This window comes from Chelonia mydas, chromosome 1, assembly GCF_015237465.2.
Source record: "Chelonia mydas isolate rCheMyd1 chromosome 1, rCheMyd1.pri.v2, whole genome shotgun sequence".
Lineage (NCBI taxonomy): Eukaryota > Metazoa > Chordata > Testudines > Cheloniidae > Chelonia > Chelonia mydas.
The window spans coordinates 232,516,696-232,531,057 of NC_057849.1; the positions used below are offsets into that span (position 1 = coordinate 232,516,696).

The following is a 14,362-nucleotide window of genomic DNA, read 5'->3' on the forward strand; positions in this document are numbered from 1 at the left end:
CCCCACCAAGCCCCACTCCTCCAGCACCCAGACACCCCCACTGAGGACCCCACACCCAGACCCCTCCACTGAACCCCAACCACTTTCACTTGGAAGCCCCTGCAGTGTCCCATGGCCCCTGCACCTAGAACCACCTCAACAAGCCTCTGTGCATCCAGATCCCCCACACCTAGACCCCCACTGAGCTGCCTGCACCTAGATAGTCCCACACAGAATCCTCTCATCCCACACCTGAATCCCCCCACACTGAACCCCTCCACACTTGGATCCTGCTTGGTTGAGCCTGCCTGTCCCACACCTGGTGCGGGACAGCAGGGCTCAAGGGTGTTTCTGGGGTAGGCCCAGGCCTTGTGTTGTATCACGGTTGGGTGCAGCCTCACCACTGAGTCTGTGCCCCGGGGTGGAGTGGGTGGAGGCTGCAGGGTGATCCCCACCTCCATACAGCCAGTGGTTCCCACCGCCATGCTGGAGCCTCTGCATTTATTTATTGACAAATAAAACTTGCAGGATTTTGAAGAATTTTAAAATATTGTGTACAGAATTTTTTATTTTTGGGTGCAGAATGCCCTCAGGAATAGAGTCTGATGAGCCAGGGTACCACTCTAATCTAACAGACTCACCCTTGAGACTCAGTTCCCATGTGATTACAGTCATGTGATGTGATCTTATGTTGCAAATAATATGACCCAGAGCTACAGAATATCTGTCACTGGGCACTCTAAAGGCATTTATTCCTTTAAAGGATATCGGCTGGAGTGGTATTTTCAGTAAACCCTTCAGAGTACCTTGTTCCACGTTTAACACAGATATTAACATTCATCCAGTTCTCCCTATTGACAAACATAACAAGGAACAAATATAACCAAAACCAAGAAAAAAAATCAAACTAGATGCTTAGACACATTTCTGCCCTGATGAATTAAATACATTAAAACACATAAATAAAAGGAAATAAACAAAGACTGCTGCTCTTAGGATTTATTTTATTATTCCCAAAGGATCATTGTTTTATCATGTTATATCATCTTGCTTATTACATTGTATAAAAAAGGTATGCAATTACACAGTCATTGAGTGTTAGCAAGCAGCAAGAAACCATTTAAAACATAGAATAGCTGTATCCTTAATTCAAATTTCCTTTGGCAGAGTCACATGAAACCACAAAGTAGTGGTTTTACTAGTGACAACTTTTTTGTTATTGATGCCATGATTTAACAGAGGTTGCATGAGTAAATTTGAGAAGGAATTCCTAACCACAACACTGAACAGTCAAAACATCATGGATGGAATTTACCTTGGTGTAGAGAGCCTCACAGAAAGCCCAAGACACTACTTAACTGTTTCAATTGGGTTGGTTGTATGGGGCATTTATGGGCAAGCATCCATGGAAGGGGTCTCTATGTCCCTTGTGTACCATGAAGGGTATTTCTACGCCCACTCCTTATAGGTCAACGTGGAAGAGATCACTAAGATACAAAGGGGCAGCATTCCCATTCCAACTGAAAACTAGAAGAGTTGCTGAGGAGGATCTCTGCAGCAGCCATACTGCCTGCTTTCAGGTTAAGAAGTGAACGGCATCTCCAGAACACCCACTTAATTCCCTGCAAAGAGTCCGTTACCTGGGTTTTGTGTGGAGAAGAGTGAATTTCGCCCCATATTTTTAAGACAAATTTTGAACTGTATTTTCAGACCTATACACATTCTAAGAAGATTTTTTACAGTCAAACTTGGATAAAGGTGAACATTTTCAAAATGGATGCTCAGTTACATCCACCCACTCAAACATGTTCACTTAGGATGGATTTCTGTATGGAGCTCCCCTGCTGGTCAAAATCCCCCGGAAAAAATCAATTTTCCTAAAGTCGAGTTTCCTTTTCTGGCCAGTAGGTTGTCTGAATTAAATAGTCGCTATTGACAAAATTATCTTTCCTGGTTTGTACCGAGACCATTCCTCTCCCTCCATTGGCTGCGATGTTTTCGTCTTGTGGAATGTATCTTTTCTTTAAGACGAAAAGGACCGCAATACTCAAGAAAATGGACATGGTGCCCAAGACCACGGTTAATCCCAAATATATGTATCTATAAAAAAAGAACCTCAATCAGTCTTCCATAAAGGTAATACACAATTAATGCCTCAGATACATCTGAAAGAACTCTGCAAAAGGGAGTCATTTATAATTCTGATAAAATTGGTAAAACTGAATGAATATGGTGTTCATACAAGGTGCTGTTTAACACCCTGAGTTTTAGCCATATATCAGGTACAGCACAGGCAGTGGCAGTATGAGCTTCCCACACACTGAATCTACCAATGTCCTTCAGTGGGAGAGAGTGAGGGAAGTTTCTGGAGAGACCGTTTTTAAAGGCAAGAGGAACGTTTACAACTCTTCAGCAGCCAATTCAAGCCTTAGCAGTTTCATCAGAGATACCAACAAGACTGGCATTTCTGTGACGCAGGCATTTATTATTAATAATTATGAACTATTATAATTATTTGTTACTGTTTTACAGAAACACCTGGAGTCCCCAAATGAAAGTGGAGTCCGGCCAGGTTCCTAATCTTTCTCTTTTTTTCCATAGGACTATTCAAACAGGACTTACTCCTTACCTAACTTCTTGTCTCCTCACTTGTGAGACCTACCAGCAGCCCTGCTTCCTCCAGGTCTCCTTTTTACCAGAAAGGAGGAGACTATTATATGCCAACCCCATTTCCCAGAATGTCTTGCTGTTCTAGTCTCTAATTCCTAGATGTTGTTCCATAGAACATCCCTGAGAATGTCACTGTCCTGGGAAGAAATCAGTACCTGTATGGAACCTAGGCTGGTCCTTAAAGAGCTAGCACACCTTGTTACAGGCTTTTGTGGCTCCCTGGTCATAATGCCTTGTTGTGATCCAGCTCTGTATTGTCCCAATGTGCAGCAGCAATTAGCTACCAGAGTCTGGTCTGCACTAGAGCTAGTAGGAAAAAAAAAAAACTCGGGGGGAGGGGGAAGGGAAAGAAAGAGATGTTTCTGAAGAAAATTTAAACTTTCTATAAAAAAGAGGGGGGACTGAATAAATATCAGTCACAAAGTGCCCCAAACTGAAAAGTTTCAGCCCCAAATAGCCCCAAGCCAAAAGATTTTTGATTTTCCATCATTTCTCCCCCCCCACACACACACACTTTTCTGGTTTTGGGGTTTTGCTTTCAAGAAAAGCAGATACCTTCCATGATAACTTTTGTTTAATTAAAAACCCAACTGTCCATCCAAAAAAGTTTTGACCGGTAATTTTCTACCAGCTCTAGCCCTCAGTGTGTAAACATAGTTAAAATATGTGAACTGAAAGAATGAATTCACCAAATCTCTTACCTAAATGCATTAGAATCATATAGTCTACACGCTCCTCTTCCCCCACACCTTTTGCTTCCCCATTTCAGGCAAGTGGTGTCTATTGACACTCCAAAATATACTGGGGCTGGGACTCCTGCTTTAAGTATTAAACAAACAAAGAGCATTAATGTGACTTTTGCATAAAATATTATTAATTTTATATATTTATTAACAATATGATACAGTACTACAGTGTATCCAAATGAGATGAAATGTAGAACCAAACTTACCAAGAACTCTTATTGCCAAAGTATAAATGCCTAGCGCAAAAGATTTGAGTTGTGGTTTGATACATCTTAAAAAAAAAGAAATGATTGTTAAAGTGAAATAAAACATTAATGACAAGTGGAAGGCCTCGATTTCCCACTCTGTTACGATAGTTTTACTTTGAGGCAATGCCACTGATTACAGTGGCGCTGCAACAGCCACGAATTTAATGTGATGGCATGAAAATCAGGCCTAGGAATTCTTAACATCTAACTTCAATATGAAATTTTAAGAAGACAGCAGTGCATCTTCAAACTGAAACAACTTCTAAGAGTTACTCACACAGCATGTGGAAAATTAGTTCTGCAAACACACAGCCAAGCATTTTGAAAGCCTTTTGACTCAACGTTGTGATGGCTAGTAGTATGGTGTAAGTAGCTCTGGTGTAAGTAAATGAGTTTTGCAATCACAAGGATTGCAGGGTCATGCCCATACATACATAGCAAACAAACATTCTGACCTTGAACCAGCAAAGACCTTAAGCACAGGCTTAACTTTAAGCATACGAATAGTCCCACTGAAATCAATAGGACTATGGATGTGCTTAAAATTAGGCATGTGTCAAAGTGCTTTGCTCTACCTGATACATGCATTTCCTCGTGTTAATGGTAGTTAATAATACAATTTATTAATGTCTTGGCCATCCTGTTAAGCATATGTAGCTCAAAAAGAAGGCTGAAGCTAAATCTGTACTGTGGATAAATAAAATGTTTTGGAGTTTAATCCTACAAGGTACTGGGTGCCTCCTGAAAGCTAAGAAGAACACACAAATTCCACTGAAATCAAGGGTTGTGGTGCTCAGACCCACTCAGGAACAGCTTAACTCCTTGTAGGATTAATCCCTTTCCCCACAACTATGGGCAAAGTCACCTACGAAGACTCATTATTTTCCTCAAAACCATTTCCAGACTATTATCTAAGGATGGCAGCAATGACATACCGCAAGAAACAGTCATCTAGTGTCTTGAAAAGACATTCCAGGAAGTCGTCCCTTCAATGTGTATTTTAAAAGAATTTTAAAGCCTCTTCAGAAGATTCTCATTTACACTATGGCCCATCATTTACACTGCTCTGACTGACTACTTTCAGGCCCCTTTAGACAGACACAGCAGTGTCAAGAAGCCTTAGTGTAAATGATAACCTGGCCCTCCATCTATTTAACTAACGCTCAAAAGTACACAAAAGGCCTGCATCAAAAACATAACTGAGAAGTATCCAAAGTCAAAAGAATTTCTTAGCAACCACATTTATAGGCCTGATTCTCAAATGCCCTGCCCTTGTGCAGTCATTTACACCAGTACAAAAGGAGGTGTAACATTAATAGATCAGAATAATCTCATATTTTTACACTCGCTTTATACTGGTGTAAATGATGACACAAAGGTTCAAAGAAATAGTGAATCAAGCCCCATCTACAAATAAAATTAATACATTCAAATGCTGGAAACCAAGAAAGAGAGATTTGGTATCTGAAATCTGCGTCTTTATATTTAAATTGCTCCTTTATTTAAATTATTCCTTATACTAAGGAGTTGCTCCAATTTGGCTGAAAATTTCATCAGAGCATTTGTTTAACTAGTATATCAGCTCCTCAATAGAAGCTATATTTCCCCATGCACTGAAAGCCAGTCCATTCAGAGATGACTTAGGGGACCCTTCTTCACTTAATAGCCCTCTATTAATAGCATGCCTTTACTTAAATTACTCCCGTTTGCATTTCATTAATGTCACATACCTTCAATAGTTTCTAAAGTCCTTTGGCAATCCTAATTAGCCTAATACCTTTAAAGGAATACTACAGTATATGAATCAGTCATTGGGCATAAGCACATTTCACTGATTTTAATCTTGTACACCCTTGAAGTAAATGTCACTAAATCTTAAAGTCTTGTAGGGATTTAGCTTCTGCATTCATATGGCACATTTGGATCTCACATTTCATATTTCTGCCAGTTTGTATCGAGTACCAGAACCAACTTTTAATGTTAGAGTTGGCTGAAAATGCCAAAAAAAAAATCATTGGCAAAACGGTTGCTTGAATGAAAACTGCAAATTCACTTGGGCAGTAATTTTGTTTCTAAAGTGCACATATTCGCATTCTGTGAACATAAGCTCATTTTTGTTTACAAAAATTTCCTTGGAAAGCCAATCATTGAATGATTTTCACAGTAATGAGCAAGTTCATAAAAAATTCAAATGTGTTTGGAAATGATTCATGAACAGACAAATGAACTGATTTATTTTTTAAAATTCATTCATTTTGTTAATTTTCTAAGGGCCAGATTCTGATGCCCTTACCCATGTTGAGTAGTTTGCAATTAGTCCCATGGGTTTCAATGGAATTACTCACAGAGTGAGGGCATCAGAATCTGGCTCACAATAAACTGACTAAATTAACTGATTTTTTTTAAAAAATAAATATAGTCCATTTTTCTGTTTACAAATTATATGCAAACAAAGTTTTGTGTATCAAGTTTTATCTTTTGATTTATATAAAGAAAAGGGTTTTTTTTTAAATTTGTGATTATTGCTGAAAGCATTTCAAAACTTCTCCATATAGATAATTGAAATTGGAAAAATCACATGGTAGCAAATCTCTAGGTGTGTGGAGTCCATGCAACTTCAACCGACTTCAACACGGGGAGTTCTATCTTCTTCAGATAAGAAATATAGATGCCTTTGAGTTGAAAATTTAAATGGTGGCTTAATAATTTATTAGGCTGAGCTTTTACATTTCCTATACTCATTCCAACAATGACCAGTGCTCGTTCTGTACTGGGAATTTTTTGCACTTGGTGTTGCTACAAAAATGCAAACTCCCCTCTTAGATGTGCTGTCCTGCCTCAAGAAGGGGTTTGTACTGAGGCAGCTCACCCTGGTTTGAAACGAAACTGGTGCAAACAAACAAAACAAGAATAGACAGGTTCTTAGTGATATTGAACTTGAAATCATCAATACATCAAGATTTCAGGCAAAAGCATGAGTCATCAACCCCTCACTTGTATGGGCAGTCATTACTCAAGTGAGTGGTTGCATTAACTGAAGAGGGACAACTTGCATGAGTAAGGAGAACTCAAATATATTCTGATAAGATTGTTCTTCGCCAAAGTTATTTCCTGCAACAAAAGAAGCCATTAGGGTTTGAAGTAGTTCTCTTGTGAGCTCCAATATTCCACTGGAAAAATACTCGTATTTCTGGGATTATGCTAGAATCACACTTGAAATTATGTTACTTCAGTACGTCATGGTGGCATTTTTGCATAAAGCCCGATATTCAGAGTATTTCCTACTTTAGCACTGTCTGTCCAGGATGATACTTAAACTCTTGCAATGACAAAGGGTCTATGTCAGATGAGTTTCAAAAGTTGGGACAACTTGAAATACAATCTGACACCCGCTGCACTCTGTTACCTAGATGTTATTTTTTTTGCATTTTGGAAGCTAGGCAAGGGAAGCTGAAGGGAGTCTGGCCAAAGGAACTGAAGAGGAAAGCTTTCCAAGAGGCAGTGACACTGATGCCTAAAATGTAGGTTCTTGGAAGTCAGAGAGAGCAGACTGAAACTGAACCAATCAAGATTATACACAAGTCATATTATATCCCCCATATATTTTCTGAAAATTAGCTTGCAAGCCTCTATTCAGTACTGGATAAGTCATGGTGCCACTGGCCCACTATTACATATGACTGTCTCTGTGAAAGGCAGTTATTGATAGAATAAAAAAAAATTCAGATAAATTCTACTTTTGTAATGTTACTTAAAAGATTTTTAACTGATAATACGGAATTACTCATTTGTCATGAATCCTAAGGAGAGGATCTGAATGAATTTTCAGCTTCTAGTTTGATCCTAGTTCTAGGTTCTTTTGTAATTATTTAATACATACACACACACATTTAAATCAATGGCATTTGTGGGTATTCAGTACCTATGAAAATTTGACTAACTATGCATACACACAAGGCTTGAGTCTCATGTACATTAAGGTCATTTGCTACCATTCTGGCAGTTTAAAGGGCATTGAAAGTTATGTAAGTTTCCACTACCAGAGCTATAAGAAGTGGCCTTGGTGTAAATGAGAATCAAGCCCAGAGTATTATTTTTTATAACAAAGTGAGCATAGATACTCTGATGATAAACCTAAATATGAAGCTATTTGTATAATCTAATCAGAAGCACAATGTAGCTTAGCCGGTAGCATTTATATTGCTATACACAATTTTGTCAGGATGCTTTTTAATGGTTAAAAAACATTCTGAAATCTCTTTCTGCTACCTTTAAGATTTGTCAGAAAGGACACCCAAGATTATGAATGAAGACAGAAAATGGATTTTAATATCACCTTGAAAACATTTGCCAATATGAAAAGAAATGATCTCTATTTACCTTAGAAGTAATATGTATCCAGGTGTACCACCTATTGACAAAGTATATGAAGTGATGACTGATATTACCAGAAAATACAGAAACATTTTTGGACATTCCTTTCCTTTTTGACATGCTCCCATCACTGCTGAGGAGCTTCTTGATGGAGATGTTGTAATTCCCAAACAGCTGCAATTATAAAACACCTGGAATATAGCAGGTAGAAGTGTATGTTTATTGAGATTGCTAAGTATAGCAGAGGAGTAAGGGAAAATGACCACCTAAAATGTTACGATATTGTACACTGTATTTTTCCAGACCCTTGGACAGTCAAAATCTGTGTGCAGTCCAAACTAGAGTTAGTCAAAAGTTTTCCATTGAAAAGTTATGGATTTTGCTTTAAAAAAGTCTTTTTTCTTGAAACAGAAATTTCCAAAGAAATGTCCAATTACTGACAAAATATTTCAGGTTTTTGTTTAAAACCCCCAAACTGATAATGGTTTTGACAACTCAAAAATAATTTTTTTTTCCAAATACGATTACATTTTCAATTTATGAAAAGCAGAACATTTTCCACGAAAACAAAAAAGCATACCCTAGAAAGTTCTAATCTTCTGTAGCACATTGCCGAAAACCAAGAAACTTAAGGAAACTCATAGATACCTACTTTAAAAAGAATTGCAATTCAATTACTATAACAGAGCTAGCGAGGCTAAGACAGACCAAAGCATCATAAATGATGATAGAAAAGTTTCTTACAGTGGTTTTTCCGCTTCCATTGGATGTTTTGCAACCAGCAAGACAAGCCGACACATAGGTGATTCCATTTTCCCCACATATAGGATCCCATTCACTTTTTGAACATATGCATCCCGAATTGCACTCAGAAAAGAGGGTTTGTTCATAGCTAGAGACCTGTTTCGTTCTGACAAAAACCAAAACAAACCGCAGAAACAAAATGAAATGCTGTTTTTCAGCAGCTTTAAGCAGAAATGTCTTCAAACCCTGAGTTATATTTTCAGCAAGATGCACCCGAGTGTGGCCTTGTATCTTTAGTCTACTGAAATGTTTTCTTTCCACTTCCCTTTACAAATGTTTCCTCTCTGCTACCAAACAGTATTCTACAATATGACATGCCTATTAAAATACACCATATGTTTTAGTAAAGGAACATTGTTAACAAGTGTTTTAACAATGTGTATCTCCTGACAGATTACTTTTATTTTCTAAAATATTCATCTGAAACATCTGGGGCACAATGCAATTAAACAAAATTGGACCCAAACACTCAGAACATTGGTCACTCTGATGGCAAAGGGGGAAAATCATCCCTACCGAAAAGCTATTGAAAAAGAGGTGGGAAAGTGATCACAGATGGATTGATCTAAGTTGAGGACCCGACCCTGCAGCCACTCGATCTGCAGACCTTCCTTTGACCTCAGTGGGAGCATCACTCTTGGAGTGGCTGCAGAAGCCAGCACAGAAAGCCCATCTAGAAAGTCCCTGTGGTCACCTCTGCTGCCGCAAGCATAAGGAAGCTTGTGCCTGCAGATATCAATGGCAATGATGTGAAAAGTGGGAGTGCAGCCACTTCCATGTACCATGCTGACCCTTTCCATCTTTGCCCCATGGAGGGCTCTCAGAGGTGGGGAATCAGCAGAGTTTCAAGGAGGATGGGAGTGACAACTAGTCAAGTTCAATTGGATTCGTCTATCGAAACCCGTTGGGGAAACTGGTATAGATTACTGCAGACAGAGTGTGAAATCTTGGCCCCGTTGAAGTCAATGACAAAACTTCCATTTACTTCAGTGGGGTCAGGATTTCACTCAGAGTGTCGAGTAACTTGCACTATTTCACCCTCCACAGTTTAAAATCTCCACCTTGAAGGGATTTCTACAGTGGTCCTGCTGGGGGACCCCTAAAGCTGGCATGTCCAGAGGCCAGGGGTATTCAGCAGCACACAGAAGCAAGGAACACCGATATGGATGCCTCTTGACTCGTTTTGCTCTTCAGCTCTCCAGGGATCTGTGGATTGAAAGGAGTGGGACCCCTAGCTTTTTGTGAGGAGCAGCACAGCTCTACTCCCCAATCAGAGAATTCACAGGAAATGTCATGAATTTCGATACATCTACACAGGAATAACCTGCATCAAGAATAATAAGGGCTTGGGCGCTAAAAACAATTACAGAGGGATTCTGGGCTCTGCTCCAAATCCCACTGAAGTCAATGGAAAGACTTTGGTTGCTTTGGAGTAGATCCCGGGTGAGTATATTCATAGAAAATGTGAATACCTTGAGGAAGCAGGTTGCTTTAAAATGGAACTTTGCACTCAACGTTGCACTTTCCAACATACCCTTCATAAGACACAGTCAGTCCTGCCACGTCTGAGTTCTCACAGCCCATTGCAAATAATGAAAGTAGCAAGAGGTAACCAAAGAAGGATGATCCCAAGGACAGCTTTGCAGCCCCCAAAACATTAATCCTGAATTTTTTCATGATCAGTCCTCCTGAGAATATCCCAAAGGCCACAGCAGGAATGTTGATAAGACCTACAAACAAATGAGAAGAATTAGTATACACATAAACTTTAAGTAGGAGGACTGCTATGCCCCGTCATATTAGCTAAGGGAGCCCACAAAATGAACATTTGGCAACTGTCTGAATGACAACCCCCCACAACTACAGCTGCAACTTTAACATCAAAATTGTATGGCATCAGCTAGTCACTGATTATTATTTTCTTGCAAATTGATTCATTTATGGTGCAAAATCAACATGCCAATGGAATGCAACACAGACTGTTAAATCAGTGTTTCAGTAGGCTTTTACATTCCATCTGATGTAAAGTGCTAGTTATTAATTATTAATTATTATTATTATATTTCTGTTTCTGTAATGCATATAGACCCCAGTCCATGCTAAACTTTGTATAATGTAAAACTTGATAACTTCGTAACAGGATGTTACTAGAAGACACCTTAACAGATAACTAAATACACCAGACTCTCACTAGAACACGCGATTTGGAATCCATGCCAAGTACCGTGTTATAGCGGGGACCGCATTAAAATGAAATTATATTTTTGTGACTGAAATTTCAGTACAGGTATATGTAGTTGTGTATTTGCAAGCTATAGCAGACTAACGATAGCATCAAAACTTGGAACTGTCGTGAAAAACGAGTCTACAAGACACAGTACTCACCACAGGCGTCAGTGGAAATTGCATTTTGAAACGGAAGCGATTTTAATAAATTCAGTTAAATGCTTTGTGTGTTTTGTTTCGATTGTCCACTTTCAGGCGCCATGAACGTCCATCTTCGCATATGGAATGCCATAGAGAAACATCTATCTTCGGATATGGAATGCCATAGACACATTTATTTACACTGTATATATACATATGTATATAGAAATTTTTGTAGCGCTAATTACCTTCACATCCATAAAGTATAGAAAACCTTAGAAAATAAACTCATGCTTGAAGGAGACAATAAACGAGAAAAAAAAGTGTTGCTTTATTAGAGATTTAAAGTAGACATGACAATAAACTAGTCTAGTTTTTCTTTAAAAAGTCGGTGAGTTGCTTTTGCTTCTTGCTGCTGTGCTGCTTCCGCTTAGCAAACTGCAAAAGACTACGTAGCTGCACAATTTTTATAGGCTCAATGTCTTGCGTCTCAAACCGTCTCAAAGCAGTCGCTAAGCCGGCTACGGTCGCAGCTGACGTTGGAATGATGTCCACTTCATCTTCCTCTTCTTCTTCCTCGGCGAAGGCCAATTCTTCAGCTTCTGAAATGTTGTTTGGTCATACTGCCTGAAGCATTTGGTCATCCATTAAATTCTTCTGCTTCATCGTCGCCTCTTATCCAGGACTCGATATTTTGTGGCAGAACAGTTACCCCGAGCCCAGACAGTTGCTGGGACAGCTCCTGCATCCACTCCATGTCTGTTCTTCCAACTTCCTCCTCTGTAAATCCCTCGAAGTCGAATTCCTCGTCATACTGTGATCTGCTTTCTTCATTTTCTTCCAGGAGCAGGTGGCCATATGACTCTCTCAGTCCCACCATCCAACAGCAGTTTATTGTTTCAAAGCGTAATAAATTCCGGGAATCACCACCAATGTAAAAGAAGCCTTTTATAGTCAACTTCTTCAGAAAATCAGTGACAGACAACTCGCTTTCTATCATTTGTCATACCAAGTTCCGTTGATAGTGCTGCTTAAAAATGGTGATAACACTTTGATCAAGCGGCTGGATTTTGGAAGTTGTGTTTTTAGGTAAATATTCAACCTGTATTTTACCGTCACAGGTTCTGAGTCTTTCAGCTGGAGGATCTGCTGGACAGTTGTCTAGTAAAAGAATGGTCTTTTCTTCTAAGCATTTTGCCCACAAATGCTTTCGCACTGAAGGGACAAATTCGGTGAAAAACCATTGTTCAAAAATCTCACTTTTCATCCAGGAATTTTTGGAGTTCTTGTAAAAAAATGGCAGGCAATTCACATTTACATGATGAAAGCACTGAGGCATGCAAGACTTTCCAATGCACAATGGTTTTAATTTATGCTTGCCTGTTGCATTCAAACAAAACAATAAAGAAAGGCGATCTTTTGCCTGTTTATATCCTTCTTTCTTATGTTCATCTGTTCTGACATCCAGGGTTTTATCGGGCAACATTTTATAATAAATTCCTGTTTCGTCTGCATTGTAAACCTGTTTCTCCGAGTAACCCTCTGCCTGTAAAATTTCCCTCAGCTTCGCAGGATACGATTGCACGGCATCGGTGTCAGCAGAGCATTTTTCTCCTGAAACTGCAATCTGAGAGATTGCATGTCTTTTCTGAAATTGCCATAGCCAACCCAAACTCCCCTTAAAATTGCTGAATTCGCCATTAAGTTCCCGGTCAAATTTTTCCGCTTGCATGGCTATAAGCGGACCAGCGATTGGAATGCCTTTCTGCTGTTTTTGCACAAACCACGTGTACACCGCAGAATCAAGATCGGCATCATTTGCTAAAAGGGCTCGTTTTCTTTGAAGGACATGCTCTTCATCCAGGTTATGCATGTAAGTTCCAAGCTTGTCAGCATTCTTTAGCCATCCACGAAAGGTGGACTCATTAATGCCAATATCGTAGCTAATCTTTGCCTGGGTTTCGCCATTTCTAAGACATTCAATAGCGTCCAATTTCTCCCTCACTGAGTAAGCCTTCCTTTTGCCCGACATTTTTCTAAAGATAAATACATTTTTATTACATTACATTTGTATGCCGTTCTAGGCCTACAGCAATCATCTTAGGGACTTGACTAAATTATTTCGGCATGCATGGCGATGATGGTAGAACAAAAAACTCGTACATACCTTGGGGAGTTCTGCCCGGGGGAAAATCTTATAGAAATATAACGTTGATGCTTTTTTAGCAGGCTAACTCAGTAACGTACACAATCGTGGACTCAATATTTTGTGGCAGAACAGTTACCCTATGCCCAGACAGTTGCTGGGACAGCTCCTGCGTCCACTCCATGTCTGTTCTTCCAACTTCCTCCTTTGTAAATCCCTCCAAGTCGAATTCCTCATCAGACTGTGATACAGTATATGTGTCTTTCCTCCAATGATCTTGCATGAATGATAAGATAATGAACACCAAGATCACTTAAAACTCAAAAAAATTGTACTATACTTAATTTTGGGATCCATGGCCGCGACTGCGTTATATCTGAATTTGCGTTATATAGACGTGTGTTGTAGTGAGGGTCCGGTGTATAATATAGAAACACATCACTGTGATGTCCATGCTTATTTTGGACTGCCTAGTTTAGAAGGAAAAAAATCCAGTATCTTATTCTGTATGGCAGATCAGAGATTTCTATAATAGGAACCCAGCAGTGTGACAAAAGGAGGTATGGTTAAATGGATACTCCAGATTCATAGAGTCTAAGGGACCATTATGATCATTGACACTGACCTCCGGTATAACCCAAGCCATAGAACTCCCCCAAAGTAATTCCAATCTTAATTCAAAAATTGTCAGTAATGGAGAATGCACCATGAATCTTTCTAAACAGTTCCAATGGTTAATTACTGTCATTGTTAAAAATTATGCCCTAATTCCAGTCTGAATTTGTCTAGCTTCAACTTCCAGCCATTGGATCATGTTATACCTGTCTCTGTTAGATTGAAGAGCTCATCATTAAGTATTTGTCCCCATGTAGGTACTTATAGACTATAATCAAGGCACACCTTCACCTTCTCTTTTTTAAGCTAAATAGATTGAGCTCCTTGAGTCTATCATATTTCTAATCCTTTAATCAGTCTCCTGTCTTTTCTCTGAACCCTCTCCAATTTGTCAACATCCTTCTTGAATTGTG

The 14,362-nt window shown here is 39.2% G+C and overlaps 1 protein-coding gene across 5 annotated transcripts in view; it reads right to left on the minus strand.

Annotated features, from left to right (window-relative positions):
- Positions 1–969: 969 nt before the first annotated feature.
- LOC102937536 (solute carrier organic anion transporter family member 1C1) overlaps positions 970–14,362 on the minus strand; it is a 46,133-nt gene continuing 32,740 nt past the window's right edge. For 2 of the 5 annotated variants that reach the window (XM_037915978.2, XM_037915967.1), the window contains 6 exons: positions 10,356–10,551; positions 8,762–8,927; positions 8,024–8,208; positions 3,602–3,666; positions 3,351–3,468; positions 970–2,079 (listed from right to left, as the gene is read on the minus strand). In XM_037915978.2, coding sequence (XP_037771906.1) covers positions 1,857–2,079; positions 3,351–3,468; positions 3,602–3,666; positions 8,024–8,208; positions 8,762–8,927; positions 10,356–10,551 — 953 coding nt within the window. In that variant the 3' untranslated portion in view covers positions 970–1,856. The remainder of the gene's footprint in view (positions 2,080–3,350; positions 3,469–3,601; positions 3,667–8,023; positions 8,209–8,761; positions 8,928–10,355; positions 10,552–14,362) is intronic. The other 3 variants (XM_037915962.2, XM_043538940.1, XM_037915973.2) reach the window with 3 other exon arrangements.